The sequence below is a fragment of the Boleophthalmus pectinirostris genome, unplaced genomic scaffold (genome assembly GCF_026225935.1).
Source record: "Boleophthalmus pectinirostris isolate CB_2022bp ecotype Guang Dong unplaced genomic scaffold, ASM2622593v1 HiC_scaffold_13, whole genome shotgun sequence".
Taxonomy (NCBI): Eukaryota; Metazoa; Chordata; class Actinopteri; order Gobiiformes; family Gobiidae; genus Boleophthalmus; species Boleophthalmus pectinirostris.
The window spans coordinates 20442726-20458431 of record NW_026571036.1 but is presented as its reverse complement, the minus strand read 5'-3'; the positions used below and the strand labels follow the sequence as shown (position 1 = coordinate 20458431).

Genomic DNA, 15706 nt, shown 5'->3' with positions numbered 1-15706 from the left:
GAACTAAAGGTAAAATGTAGCTGTTAACTTGAAAACCACTACTACATGACATCACAAGGTGCAACAGAGGATTTTGAGCTTTGGAGATCTAGACAAAAACTAATAATAAAGGGTTACTCAAACATGTGTGAATGAAACAAAACACAACTCCAGGCCTGGTTTTGATGAGGTAACGTCATTATAACATGGCTTAAAGCTGACAAGAGTCAATTTTGCATCAATTTTCCTGTAATGATTTGTTTATTGCTCCATTTCAAACTAGCATTTTGATGTCATTGCGATATTTATATTATGCAGGCCTGTCTTTGATAAATAATTGCCACATATGTTTAATAAAGTAGCAGTAATATGTTTAGTAAAACCAGTGTCCATTAAACTGTCACTGCACTATCTGTGTATCAAGCTCTTAGAAAAACTGTAAATATATAAACGCCACAAACAAGTTTTCATACATTATTCATTTAAACCAGTCCCTTGCAGATTCTGTGTTGTAAAGCCTGGAGGTTATGTGTATTTGACATATGATAATGTTTAGAGTAAATCAATGCTTTTTAGAAGGGCCACCCATTCATAAACTTAAGCCGGATTCCCATAGGGCTCTTCTACACCACTCCCACACACTTGGAACCATTGACCCTGCACTGTCACGCACAGTGTTTACATCCTCATAGTAAAAGTCAAGCAAAGTTTTGTTAAGATTAAAACATTCAGCCTTCTTAATCCCTTATTTATTTTTGCTGTCTTTAAGTACACTTTGAAAAGCTACCGCTGCCTGTTTGTTTATACACCCGTCTGCTATTATTCAGGTGATTTGTGGATGTTGATTTTGTGCCTCTGCATCTTAAACACATCAAAAGTGAAGTGACGCTTTGCCTTTTCCTCACGTATTTATCTAAGACTAATATTATTCATTATAAACTATAGCTTAGCACATCTGAAGGTCGGGATATTTCAGATGACAATGGCAATTAAAATTCTTAACAACTTTGCATAACACATGAACTACAAAAATAACAGTCAACAGTAGTAGGCGAATGTAACAGATATTATTTTTGCGTAATGTAAATTAATGATAGAATACATACTGACAGATGTAATGTAATAATTTATAATAAAGTATGGATACAATGTGTATTTTTGTTGATAGGGGTTAAAGCTTTGCCTCTAATGTTTCACCGTATGGCGTTAAAGTGTCTAACTGGCCAAAAGCACTGCAAAAAACTTCTTAGACTTTCTAGACCTGACCTGGAAAACTTTAACTTGGTATGCTGCTTCCGGCTCCATCAGCTCTGTTTCCAGTTGACTTTCCAAGAAAAAATGGTCACCCCTCTCTCTGTAACTGCTGCTGTGAGCTTGTCATTTTGGTCTTAAAATGTTCGTATTAACACGCTCTACATGATCCTGGTGTTTTTATTTCGCAGTTTTGTTCATAAATAAATTCCTTTTCCTAATATAGAACTGGCTCCAAATTCACTCCTTTAAGCAAATCTGTAAGACCGGATTCATAAGAGAGCTGTAGTTAGTTGTTGTTTTTTTTGTTTTTTTTCTCTCACAGATTGGTCCATTAGTTTAATTTCCCAGTCTCCAAAACCCTACCAAATACTGATATTAGAAGACCACATGAGCATGTACTTAATATGCTCTCCTCACTGCTCTCTTGTTGTTTGCAGTATGCAGCCTGGCTGGTGGTGTGGATGACCTGGAACGTCTTTATCATCTGTTTTTACCTGGAGGTTGGAGATCTGTCACGGGTAAGGCCAACAGTGTTTTTTTTTTTTTTAATTTTGGTTTTACACTCCAGTCATGTATCTACTCCTCTAGCACAGTCAGCACAGTCAACACAGCCACATCACTCATACTTAGAGAGGCTTTATGTAGTAAGCGCAGCAAGACCCATTTAAATGCAACCAAAATCCTCAATTTATATGATAATGCTGGATTCATATCGGATTCGCTTTTATTTTAAGCTATCAGAAAATACTGATCTCGGTCTGGTACATTTTATACATGTAAGTGCAAGTTTGCACAATATAGGTTTGACCAAGAAGTCCAGAGTAAAGCTTGTATGGTAGGTATTGTGAACATATTGTGAAGAGATTTGGACATCAGAAAGTGAGCACATGAAATTAAAGATTAAATACTTATCTCGTATAACATATAAGAAGGTAGGGTTCATTTTACCTTTTGTCTCTTCTCATATTCATTCACTCCGTACTCTTCGTAGCTTTAAGAATAAAATAGACTTTGGAAAGACATTGACTGACTAAGTGGATATCCATAGACAATACGCTTTTGGCATAACTTGGCATTTCTTTCAGCTACATTTTATTTTGTTCTTTCAACTCCATTTAATAAATGATAGAAGGAATATTTAGTTTTAGATTGTACCTCCATCCAATTACATTTTATAGCATTTTAACCTTCCCAAGGCTACTATGTTATTAAGTTTTGATTTAATTTCATTTATTTTATTTCACATATAATAGATATTATACCTCCACAAACCTGACACAAATGTGGCTTGCCTGTTTCAATGCAAATGTTATTTTCAACAGTATGGCAATAAACTTTTCTATCTACGAGGAGAATGTTACAAAATGTGGTTTTAACTCTCTATTTCCATGTAATCATACAGTTGATCCTTCTAGAAAGTTACGCAGTGTTACTTTAGTTGGATGGAGCTCTTTAATACAGGATATATGAAAGCACACACACCAGAGCATTGAACTGCCATTATGAAATTAACATAGTTATCTAGAGCAGTATGTAGTATGATGTATTTAATTATAATGACATTAATATCTCACTGTCTGATTTACAGCATTTCGTCATTTCTTCAGTTGTAGTCTTGTAATTAATATATGATAAATGAGTTTCCCCGTAAGTAATGTAGATAGGTTTTAGGCATAAGTTTACATAATGTAGCTGTAGTGGGGATGGAACTTGATCTTAAAAGATATAAACGATACAACAAAATATCCCTAAAAATACCTAGCGTTCATGAAGTGAGAAAGGGCAACATGATGCCAAATGTGTTTTTAAAAGGAGGCAGGCAGCAACAAGAGATATTTTGGTACATATTGGTAGTGTTGAAGTAGAGTGCCCTAGATACACTTTATAAATTGAAGTTGGAAAGCAATAAAAAAGTTCTAACTGAAAAAAAAAAAGTTATTGAGGAAACAGGACTAGCTTTCTTAAAACTAAATTTTGATAGGTTCATACATCCACTGCTTGCGTTAAAACTTCAGGAAAGATGTATTTTTTAAAGGACCTATATTACACTTCTGATCTATGTTATAATGTTGTTTCTTCATCAAAAATATACCTGAATTGTGTGTGTGTGGGGTTTTTTTTCACACATGTTTATAACACATATATCCTGCATATCAAGGCTGAGCCTTTCTCTCAAATGGAACACCTCCACCTTTTGATGTAATACAGGTAATACAGGAAGTGCTCTACTGTGTTTTCAAACACCATATACCTTCACTAGAATCATTTGAATGCTTTCAGCTCTGGAATTACTTATCTCTACTGAACTGTCACTTCATGACATCACAAGGTTCAGAGCTGTCACCAGTGTTGGTGGTGACGTGTTGTATATAGCAAATTATGCAATGTCATACATAGGTGAAATGGGCCAGACATTCCACATTTGAAAAAAGGAACACTAAAAGGAATGTGAAAAGGCAACATCAGGGAGACTCATCAGAACACAAAAAGACAAAGCAAGGCAGGAAAACCTAAAATCCACCATATCAGACCACTGTAAAAAAAAAAAAACACATTATGGATTGGGACGGGGCTCGGGTCACTGGATCAGAAAACAACAAGTTCAAACGCTAGATTAGGGAGGCCAGTGAAATCAGGGACACCCTCCTCCAGAGAACACCGAGCGACGGGAGGCATGGTCAGTCTGAGCGACCTGCCAGGTCCATCAGGCTGACCACGCCTACAGGAAGTAACAACAACTGATATACGACACGTCACCACCGGTGACAGCTGTGAAGATGGCTTGTAGCAGCAGCCGAAACATGTCAACAAGGTAAATACACTTTACTGTATTGTCTTTAAAAAGAACCCAAGAAGTTAAAGTTGAACAGAGCATTTTGAGCTTTGGAAATGTAGACAACCAAATAATGCAAGGTTTCTCACACAAAAAATGTGTGAATGAAGCAAAACACAACTCCAGGTATGGTATAGGTTTTTGATGAAGTAGCAACATTATAACATGGCTTAAAGCTCACAAGAGTCTTTTAATGCACAACTGGCTCTGCTAAACCTCACATCTTAATATCATCTACTCATTTAGTGTTTAATTTGACAAGCTATGAAATATTATTATTAATAGTGATTAAACTACACTCAATAAATATTTACTGAAAGAGATGTGGCGCTGCAATAAATTTCAAATGCGGATAATCAACTTGGACAATTAATTAGGGCCAATCAGAGCTTTCATAAACAGAACAAATCAGCTGATGGAAATGTTGATTATTGCTGATTACAGACGGTCGCATGGCGCTTTGGAGAAAAAAGGAAAATAAAAATAGAAGTGTAAATTATTCAGTTATAGTTCAAACTACTTTTACATCTAGTTCTTTATGAAATGCTATGTTCAATATACAGTACAAAGTATTCATTGCTTGTACATAAAGGTGTTAGCGTTGCGGGTGACAGTAGTTCAATTGGTGGACATTTGTCCACTGATCAGCTCCCACAGATGAATGCTGCTATTGTGTCATTGGGCAAGACACATACCCCCACCTCGTCCCAGTGTCTGTGTACACTGGTGTATGAATGTTTGTGTGAATGGGTGAGTGGTCCCGTCATGTAAAGTGCTTTGAGTGCCTTGAAGATGGAAAAGCGCTATATGAAAATGTGAACATTTTCCATTTACTGTGGTTGTAAAACATGAATTATAATTATGTGTATCTTTCCATGGGGGTAGAAGTTTAATGCCATGCTACAGGACATTATATCTCCATGGAGACAAGCAGGTGGCAGAAAAGTTGCATATTTAAAGAAACATTGAACTTTACATTCAATTGTGTGAAAAAGAGTGATTTACCGTAAGTATTTGTTGTAGTTTCAAAATCATTATCAATATCAGCAATTGTCAAGTCTGAATTTTAGTATCATGACAATGCTAAAAGGGATTAAAACACACAAACCCAGCAACAAAAAACAACTTTGTGTCCCTTTTACATTCCAGTACAGTGTGAAGTATTTGCATCCTAGTTTACTTCATAATGGCCTGGTTGGACACACTTCCCACACTCACATATGCAGATGGGAGAGCTTGTTAGTTGAGCTCCATCCCACTGTTTAGCTGTTGAATACCTTCTGTTTTGGAAGCCCACACCACCGTGCATCTCATTTTATTGGTGGAATCAGCTTTGTGCAGCAAGGACAGCTTGTGCATTGCTGTCGACAGGTGAAGGATCAGCCTAAAAAGGAATTTAAAAATGCACATATTTATACAATTCCTGAATCATTATTTCAATTTGTGTTACAATTTATAGTGTTATGGTCACTGAATGAAAAGATGAGGTTAGCTTTAATTAAATGGAGTTAAATGCAGATAGATTTAAAAGCTGAGGGGGTCAGCTTTAGAGGAACATTTCAGAAATTCATTCCAATTAGTGTTGCAACATATTTTACACAGAAACAACAAACAACAATTTAAATAACTGGTGGTTGTAGGTTAGTGGTCCGCAACCTTTTTTCTCAGTGTTGTCACAAGAGTCTGTTTCAGGGAGCAGGTCCAGTTCCAGCAGTGCAAAATTCTCTACAACCCCTAATCCTGTATATTTTTTACTCACATTTGTTTGCTGTTTATTAGTTTAATTGGGACTATATTGTCATAGTAAAACACAGGGACATATCACAAGATTATAAAACAAAAATTCAAAGCATTTTAAAAGATAATAATGATTGGTGACAGGAGCCTAACCCACTTTGGATAGCTGCACTGAAGCCCCATGTCAAATTATACCACATGAATGACAATAGCGGTTCTCACGATAACTTCCTGAATAAGTTTAACAGACGAGGGGACTTCTAGCAATAATTTCTTTGATGACCCCTTGTGGCCGGAGCTGGCATTTCTGACAATATCTTGCAACGTTAAAGAAAAAGAAGGAGAAAAAAATTGAGCCGAACAAGAAATCTGATGGCCTGACATCTAGAGATAAACAAACCTACAATAAATTCGTGTTCCTTTTCCCTGCAGTACTGTGAACACAACCTTTCAGCTTTTATGACACTGAAGATTTAAGGCCCTCTTGCCCTTTTGCAATGATAAAAACCAGCCTAATGGTGTCTCAGGGGTTAATTAGATTGCCTGCTTTCACCGGTCTGTATATATTATCACAGCGCCCTGTAAACTTTATTATACCGTAATTCCTGGTGCAAAGGAGCACTCAACTTTTTACCCCGACCAAAACCAACACCAGCTGCTGCCTATAATGATCCAGATCTGGCCTGTTAATTAGCTCCGCCTTGATCAATTACCCACGTCAACCAATCAGGAACCGGCGTGCGTTAAAATGGCCACCAGACACACAAAGCTGAAGGGTGAAGCGACCTTGACCCAGTTAGCCAGTTAGCGAGTTAGCTGTGGGGAGCCTGCTATGGTCCCACCTCGAGCAGCTGTTGTAGCCCATACAGATCTATCACCTACACTTCTAGGGCTTGTTTACTGACCTGAGGGCTATTATTACACCGGGCCCGAGCGCCGCATACAACAAGTGAGTCGACACAGGTGGAGGCAGACTACATTTACAACGCACAGGTGGCTGCTCAGGCCAGACAAAGGCGGGTTTAATGAGGACACAGTGAGGCCATTCGTAGCATACAGGCTAAATTACAGACTGAATGGTGTGGTGCAAAATACTCTGGCCCACAAGATATCTATGGGGTTTGGAATGAAGATAAATTAGCACCATTGCCATAGCAGTTAACAATTTAAAGGGCACATATTACACTATTTTCCTATTTCTGTTGTAATGTTGTTTCTTCATAACAAGCATACTGGAAGTTGTGTTCACAAACCCTTCATATTAAGGCTGTGGTCTGTTCTTCTCTCAAACGGAAAATACTCTATTCCACCTTATAATGTCATGTGGTACAAGGAGTGCTTCACTGTGCTTTTAAACTCCATACAGCTTCACTTGAATCATTGGATAATTTCAGCCTTGGAATTGCCAATCTCTTCAAGGTAGCCGTTAACTTTAAAACTACGGCTTCATGACATCATAAGGTGGAGCAGAGCATTTTAAGCTTTAGGGATGTAGACAGACTAATAATAAAGTTACTCCAATGTGTGAATGAAACAAAACACAACTCTAGGTATGTTATGTTATCAGGTTCTTTTTTCAGACCAAGAGTTTTGTTTTCATACCTGACAGTTTCGACTGCATGTATGAAAACAAAACTCTTGGTCTGAAAAAAGAACCTAATAACATAAATTATCAGAAGACCAAATGAACCTCATTGGTTCAACAACAACTCTAGGTATGTTTTTGATGAGGTAACAGCATTCTAACATGGCTACATGCTCACAAGAGTCAAATTTGCACAATATAGGACCTTTAGGCACTGAATCCTCTTACTATACAATCAGGATATTCGCTTTAATGTGACTCCACAATCCCAAGCTCTATTCTTAGTAATATTTTTCAGTAGCTTTTCATTTAGTCGCAGGCTTTCAAGTTATACTGAATCAAAGTTTTTAAGTTCAACTCACGGATATACAAGTGATGAAAAAGAGTAATGATTCTGTATGCACTTCAGGAATAGCACTGGAAATCTCCTTCTGAACATTTTTCTCACTGATCCTTCTTACCCATTCCCCCTTCATCCCCACGCCTCCCGCCTCTCGCTCTTCCTCTCCATGTAACTGATCCCTCCTCTTCCTCGGCTCACCCTATAATCAAGTCTATTTCATGTTGTTTTGCTAAGTGCCGTGTCCCATTGCTCTATACTCTTATCCGCACTGGGTCCTCATCACCTTCCCTGCTTTCTTGAATACATTTGCTCAGAGAAAGTGCGCTAGTCAAGGGCCTACTTCGATGTATTGTATAACGCAATCCACAAAGTAGGTTTTATGCATCTCAGTAGCAATTTAGGCCATTACTTTAGGGTCATTTGACTAAGGTGAGTGCAACAGAGTGCATTTCTCTTCATCTTGATCCTGTGTTTATGAAGAAGGCGCATCATTTGGGCCATAGCATTGCTGACTTAGATTTGGCTTTGATGTGATTTTCCGCTGCCCACGTCCTATTTTATACATGACTAATCTTGATTTTGCCCGTCTTCACAGTGGAGAAGTGGAGCGCTAACTGGGCTGTCAGGGAGGTGAGGGGATGGGCAGAGGAGATTAGATGCCTTGCCTCCCCTTCTGAATATATACAACAAAATGCCAGTCTTTCATTAGATAAAACGGTTTGCATATAGAGAAAAAGATTATTGGCTGGAACTTTCATTAGTTGCACTTTTACTAAATAGTTATCGTACTTATCAAGACAAGTTTGGACAAATGAAACATGATATTGCTGTGATCAGATAAAAAGTTGTGTGTTCATCCAAGCAAGTATCTGTCCTGAACAAATAGTGGAATTCATTTAGATAGTTCTCTCTTTCAGACCATCTTCAGGATAGCCGCGGAGTCTTAAAAGTCTTAAAAAGGTCTTAAATTTCATGTTCCTAAATTAAGGCCTTAAAAAGTTTAAATTATGTGTCCAAGTCTTATTTTTTCACTAAGGTCTTAAATTTCATTAGCCTATATTTTTTTTGTATACTCAACCGGGCTGCTGTGCAATGTTAAATGCAGGGAGGAAAAAAAACAACGTGAAATCATGTGACGTGAATGAACGTCTAATTTGGAGTCTGCGCAAACAATACTTTGGTTTCTGGAGCCGACGGCAATGAGTAAAGAATGAGTACAGTGGAGGAAGACGTTGGATGGATCATGGGGAAGTGTAGGTTTAATTCACAGTGGCTCTTAGATTCTACATATAGTACCGTAGTTGTTTGGTCATTATTAGAAATAGATCTGGTGATTGTCGCCCACATAATGGGTGCGATTTTGGTCTTAATTTTCATTTAAGTGATCTTAAAAAGGTCTTAAAAAGATCTTAAAAAAGTCTTTAAAAAGTCTTAAATTTGGGGAAGTCAAACCTGGGATACCCTGATCTTGAATTTGTAATCAAATTAGTTTAAAACATAATATAGCAATAAAACTATATACTATATACTAATTAAATAATGTGTTACTATCACTAATTAAACTGGTATACAATTTTCTGCCATATATTTAGGGCACATTTGTAAATTTGTTTTGCTGTACAATCTGGAAACCCAAAGACATTACTTCATATTGACTAGAGATGCACTGATCCAGCTTTTCCAGTTACGATACCAATTCAGATACTATAGTTTTGTGTACTGTTTGTGCTGATACCTGATATTAACCGAGGTATTGACGGGTTTTGTCTTATTTAGCTGTTCTTTATCACTCAAATAACTATACAACAAATTAAGTATTAAAATTCAACCATTATGAGACTTTCTTGGTCAACTACGACCAACCACTAAATAGTCTTATCACATCAACTGATATGTCCTACCAGAATATTGGCTGCACCAATATTTAGTAGCCAATATCTGATCCAGCAAATTTTTCATGCCAAAAGCAGTATGGTGTCTTATCTTGAATTCTTCTAAACTTCCTCTACCAGATTTCATGGTGTATAATGATATTAAAGTTGATCACATAAACGCACCACTCATGTAAATCGGGCTAGGTAGAACTTTTCTTCTTCCTCATGCACGTAACCTCAGACCTGGAGAGAAATCTATTTAGGAGCCTTAATGGAGCTCCGGGCACAGTCAGACTGAGCTGTGCATACAAACTCACTGATTGTTTCAGAAAGAGGAAACATTGAATCGGGTAAACAATCTCATTCAATTCCCCCATCGGTGACAGACTTTTGTTTGTTGAGCGCAGCCAAAAGTGTGCACAAGGCATCTAACTGAATATGTTATGTAGTGCGTTTGAAGTGCAAATATTCCCCATGTGTCTTTCCAAGAAGCAAGTCAAAAAGATTAGCGCGCGGAAAACTTGTGAAATTTGCCAAAAGGCCCATGACACTTGTTGCGGATAAGACAGGAGACATTGAGCAGCTAAAAAGGTAGAAGGAGACAAGCTGAGGAGGTGGGAGACATGTCAACCGGCTTCTCTTTAGAGGAGGTTGTGATGTTGGAGAAGACAGGCATTTTCGTAGGAGGACTGGACAGGTGGGTAAGATTGAGGTGAAACTATAGCATTGGTTTCTGTGGAGATGTCACGGCAACTGGACATTGTTATGACCATTGTGAGTCACTCTGTGGGCTCAGCGGAGTAAGTGATTCCATCAATTATTCTAACGGTGACCAGAGAAGCAGCAGTGGCTAACAGTCTCATGCCCAATTTATGATAATGTGATATGTCTTCACGGATGATTCACTGTTATATGAAGAGTTCTGTGTAGCTTCTAAGTGCTGCAGCGTTTACTTATTTCACCACTAAATTCATTTGATGTTTTTTAGCTTCAACAATATTGAAATGAGTCTGTCCTTGACTTCTATTCTCCACTCAGTCAAACTTTAGAGTGAATTGTCTGGTAATTTTCAATGTAAATCTGAATGCATGCTTGTTTAACACTTGTTAACTTGATGCAGCAATATGGCAATGAAACGAAATTCAATTACTGTGATCAAAAAAGACTCATCATTCAGTCTTTGCATTTATCGCTGTTATAATTAACACAGTTCCCAAATTTCTCTTGGTTAGTTTGTGAAATCCCAGAGGATTCCAAATGAAACTTGATATCTGAGCAAAGATGAAACAACCAACGCCACTTCACAAATATAGACTATAAAGAAGTGGACTTAGGGAGTGTTAAATGAAGCTCACCAAGGCTAGCAGTTATGGGGGCAAATTTGGAGTCAAGTTCCATATTAGGAATAGCAATTTAATTATGGACAAAATAGCAAAATAAAAATACCAGGATCATGTAGAGTGAGTTAATACAAACATGCTCACTTAACTTCTGGAACGAGGTGGCTATGTTCATTTCAGTATACAGTCTGTGGTCACTACATTTATTTCTGTGCAGTATCGATTACATCTTTTTACAAAGAACTTGATGAAGGGAGAATTGGACCAGTGCGCAATGTCTTCTTCAGCACACTTCAAATATTCTCAATGAGGTTAGGTTCTGGATTTGGTGGTGGGCAGTCTATGAGTGAAAATGATCTCTCTGGCTCCCTGAACCACTCTTTCACAATTAGAGCTTGATGAAGCCTGGCATCGTCATCTTGGTTTCATCAGAAAAAAAAATCCATTCCTGGAATAACCTGGCCATTTGAGTAGTCAGCTGACCTCATTCTAGGATCATACTGTTGTTAAGCCTGTTTAAAGGTGCACTATGTAACTTTACTAGTAAAGGGTTCACCACCTGCTTGTCTCCATGTTATGGGCTCTATTCACGCTTACATCACAAAACCAGAAGACACTTGGAAACATGCGGCTGATGACTTTGGGCTCTTGGGTGATAATAACTCAAACAAAACCTGAGAAAACTGAGAAAATGGCCTGGTTTTCTTCATTTAGATGTCATTGCATTGTATTCTTTTTTCCTTTTATAAATTGCCTATAAATTTGTGTATTATAGTTTGTCTAACTTAATACTGGGCAACAGTAGCGCAGCGGGCGACAGTAGCTCAGTTGGTAATAGCGTTTGTCCACTGATCCGACATAAACATCACAGGTTGAGTGGTCAGATCCACTGACCCACAGGTTGGCTGGTGTAATTCCAGCACCCACAGATAAATGCTATCATTGTGTCCTTGGGCAAGGACCCTTAACCCACCTCATCCCCAGTGTCTGTGTACACTGGTGTATGAATGTGTGTGTGAATGGGTGAGTGGTTCCTTGTTGTAAAGCACTTTGAGTGCCTTGAAGGTGGAAACGTGCTATATAAAAATGTGACCATACCATAAAAAAAAATTTAAAAGATTGTAGCGTTCAGTTATGTTTGTTATGTTTGTTATGTTATGACAGATCAAGTTACAACCAGCTGCCGGTAGGTGATATTGAAGATGTGATTAGTGTCACGTCCCATGGAAAGCTTTGGCAGGTTGTGAAGACCACTGTAGCTGAATCCATGGTTTTATCACATGCCCAGTGTCAGTAACTACAGAGGAAGTCATCATCTGCACGTTTCCAAATGTCTTCCAGTAAGTGTGAATAGAGCCTATTGCTTTGTATGGCTTCACACAGATCAGATATGTAACTTGGCGCAGTGGAGCCAGCTGTTGTTTCCATGGAGATACTTAAAGGGCCCATATTTTGCTGTTTTCTGACCTATGTTATAATGTTTCCTCGTCAAAAACATACCTGGAATTTTGTTTTGCTCCATCCACACATGTTTATCATCCAAACCCTGCATATTTAGGCTGAGTTCTTCTCAAACTGAAAACACCCTGTTCCATTTTGTGGAAGGTGTTGCTCCACTGTGTTTTTAAACTCCATACACCTTCACTAGAATCAATTTTTTTGAACTTTCCAGTCTCTTCTGAACTAACAGTAACATTTTGCTGTTAACTTTAAAACTACAGTATCATGACATCACATGGTGGAAGAGAGCATTTTGAGTTTACGTGCTCAAACATGTGTGAATGAAACAACATACGACCCAAGGTACATTTTTGAGGAAGTACCAGCATTATAACATGGCTTAAAGCTCACAAGAGTCAATTCCGAGTAATAAAGGACCTTTAATGCCATACTGTGGAACATTCAAAACAAAGCAGGTAACGGTTCCTCCACCAGAACACACTGAACAGCTTCCAAGTGGTAACATTTTTTGACCAGGCAGTATATCCCATTAGGAAGTCCAGAGGAGTTGACTGATCTGCAATATCTTATGGCAAACTGCATTTCCAAATGGGCTCTTACATCAGCTGTCGAATACATGGACATTTTTAGCTTCTTCAGCTCTCTGCGTTTGAAGTCCTCTCTATCAAATATCTTGGGATTCCATTAGACTTCCCCGTAGAGTACAGCATTCAGATAAGGTGTACCTCCTTGTTGTGACAGTAATTTGAGTTTTTACCCCAAAATTCACTGTATATCACTCTGTCACACTTCCCATCTTCCTTCCTATCATTCTGCAGCTCCACTATCTAATATAGCAGGAATGCCAGAAAATTACAAAGTTCGAAAAGATTTGTGATGTGGCATCCTTGACAGATTTCGGTGAGCGGGCCTGTGGAGAGGGAGACTGGCACCCAAATCACACTCACACACAAACAGGCCAGATGCACAAATACAGCTCTAGACAGGGAAGTGTCAGTAGTCCATGGAAAAGCATACAGCGAAACGTCAATCACGCTCTTGGAGGGTGGGCTGCTGTTGGGACGCTTATCCAGCTCTTGTTTATGTACAGTGTGTCAACAAAAGTGTGTGGGTTTATACTGTATGTGTCTGTTAAGTTTGGATGGCCTGTCATCGCAGGAGCATTCAAATCTTCTATGTACACTCCAAAAAAGGAAATGTTGACCCGATTATGGATGTCATGTTACTTTTTCCAGTTAATTAATTTATGTTGGTCCAAAGCTAATCATTTGGGTTTTTAGACGGTCTATTTAAAGCTCGGGCTGTAACTGGCAAAAAATACTATAATAAGACTATAATAAAAGCATGTTTTTTTCATTTTGGTTGTTTATATTGCACTGAAAATATGCGTCCTTACTGTGAGCGGGCTCTCATCTCCACAAAACTGACTGTTATTTGGCCTGGAGGAGAGCCTCCTCCTGCTCGATTTCATGGAAATGTTGTTCCTTTGGCTATAATCTTCCACAGTATGGCATAAATCTTGTCGCCATGGAGAATGTTTAGAACTGTGGTTTCTTTCTATTTCCATAGCATCATGCAGTTAACATGCCGCCTCTAGCAAGTTACACACTTTAAACCTTTAAAATATATATGTTAATTTCAGATAAATATTTAAATAGGTGACATAATATTTTTGCGGGGGTCAACATTTCTTTTTCCCTCAGTATGTCGGATGATCTTCCTGACTTTTGGTGGGCACATACTCACGACTTATAACTTATTGTATGTCGTTCAATTTAAAGCTTCAACTAACTATTAGAATCACTGAGAGAAAAGTATAAGTAGTTACTGTTTGGACTGTATACACTAGCAGGTCATACTAAGCAAAGAAGAAGCTTTGTCACTAAAAGAGGGCAGTTGTCAAATCAAAACATACTCCAAAAAAATGAAGTGTTTGTCCATAAATAAAGACAAATGTTGTCACTTATTCCCATTTAGTTATTTTATGTCAATCAAAAGCAAATCATGTATATTTTGTGATTTCAGAGACCAATTTGGAGATGTAAAAATACTACACATCCTGCCTCATGGCTCATCTAAACTAGGGATACACAGATCCAGCCTTTTCTGTTCCGATGCCGATACTATGGCTTTAAGTATCTGCCAACATCCGATATCAACCAATACCAGGGCGGAGACTGAAAATAATATTTAAACATACCCACAGCATATGGTAAATAATGATCCTAATGTGTTTTGGAACTGTTATTTATTCTATAAGGTAAGCTAATAATGGTATTATTATGAGATGCTTTGGGCCAACATTGTCCATTATTACACCAGTTTATAGACCAAAATGGGATATCGAGTGGACCAGTATCTTGGGGCCGATATCCAGTCCCTCAAAATGTTCAGTATTAACACCTATATCTGGCACCAGTATTGAAAAGGGGCCTCTCTAATCAAAACATACATAAATTAACTTCCTTTGTCTTTCTTTACGCTTATAGTCGTCCTTCAAAGTTCCACAAAGCACAGTTCAAAAGAAGGCAATTAAACTCACAAAATTATTACACTTCAACACTCACCACAGTTCTATCACCAGCCATAAATAACATTAAGAGAAGAGCTCATGCCCTCTACATTCATCAGATGTTTTACAAGACAATCAGACTGCAAGAATTGTCATTGAAGTGTAGTCAGAAAAGGACAAATAGACTTTCCTTCTCCTCTTGAACAGAGCGGTATAAACTTGTCACATTCTACGATCAATCCAGCAGTAAAAACGTCACCCACAGTTGACCTTGATATAAAAGGAATATATCAGTGCTTCTAACTTGGATCCTTGCCAAGTCTTGCTACATTTCTTCCTTTCCTATGGCCTTTTTTGGTTCCTGCTTCCTTCAATACTTCCTTTCTGGTTGGAGGTGCTCATTTCCATCCCGTAATGTGTCATACCCCATTCTGCTTATCATTTCTTCAGCTGTCCAAACTGTTCAATCTCCCGATCCAAGATGCCGTAAGTATTCAGAATCTTTCACTCTAACCTCCACCTTTTCTCTGCTCGTCATTTTTATCTGGCGCCCCCGTCCCCCGCGGTCTTTTCCTTCCGCAATATTTTCTTGTTTGTGGAGTGGAATTAGGCTCTGGGACAGTTATGGGATTGGAGAAGGGATATACTGGTGACATCTTGGATTTAGCGTGTCTGCTGGAACGGTACAGACAATGACAGGTTAGCCGAAAGGAAGAGGCACACTTTTCAGATGACGCACTGAGCACAAAAACACGCCAAGATGGATAAGGGGTCGAAAGTACAGGTTT

The 15706-nt window shown here is 38.3% G+C and overlaps 1 protein-coding gene across 3 annotated transcripts in view; it reads left to right on the top strand.

Moving 5' to 3' along the window:
* Positions 1-15706, top strand: part of nkain2 (sodium/potassium transporting ATPase interacting 2) — a 159234-nt gene that overhangs the window by 85143 nt on the left and 58385 nt on the right. For all 3 annotated transcript variants that reach the window (XM_020918805.2, XM_055149470.1, XM_055149469.1), the window contains exon 3: positions 1671-1751. In XM_020918805.2, coding sequence (XP_020774464.2) covers positions 1671-1751 — 81 coding nt within the window. The remainder of the gene's footprint in view (positions 1-1670; positions 1752-15706) is intronic.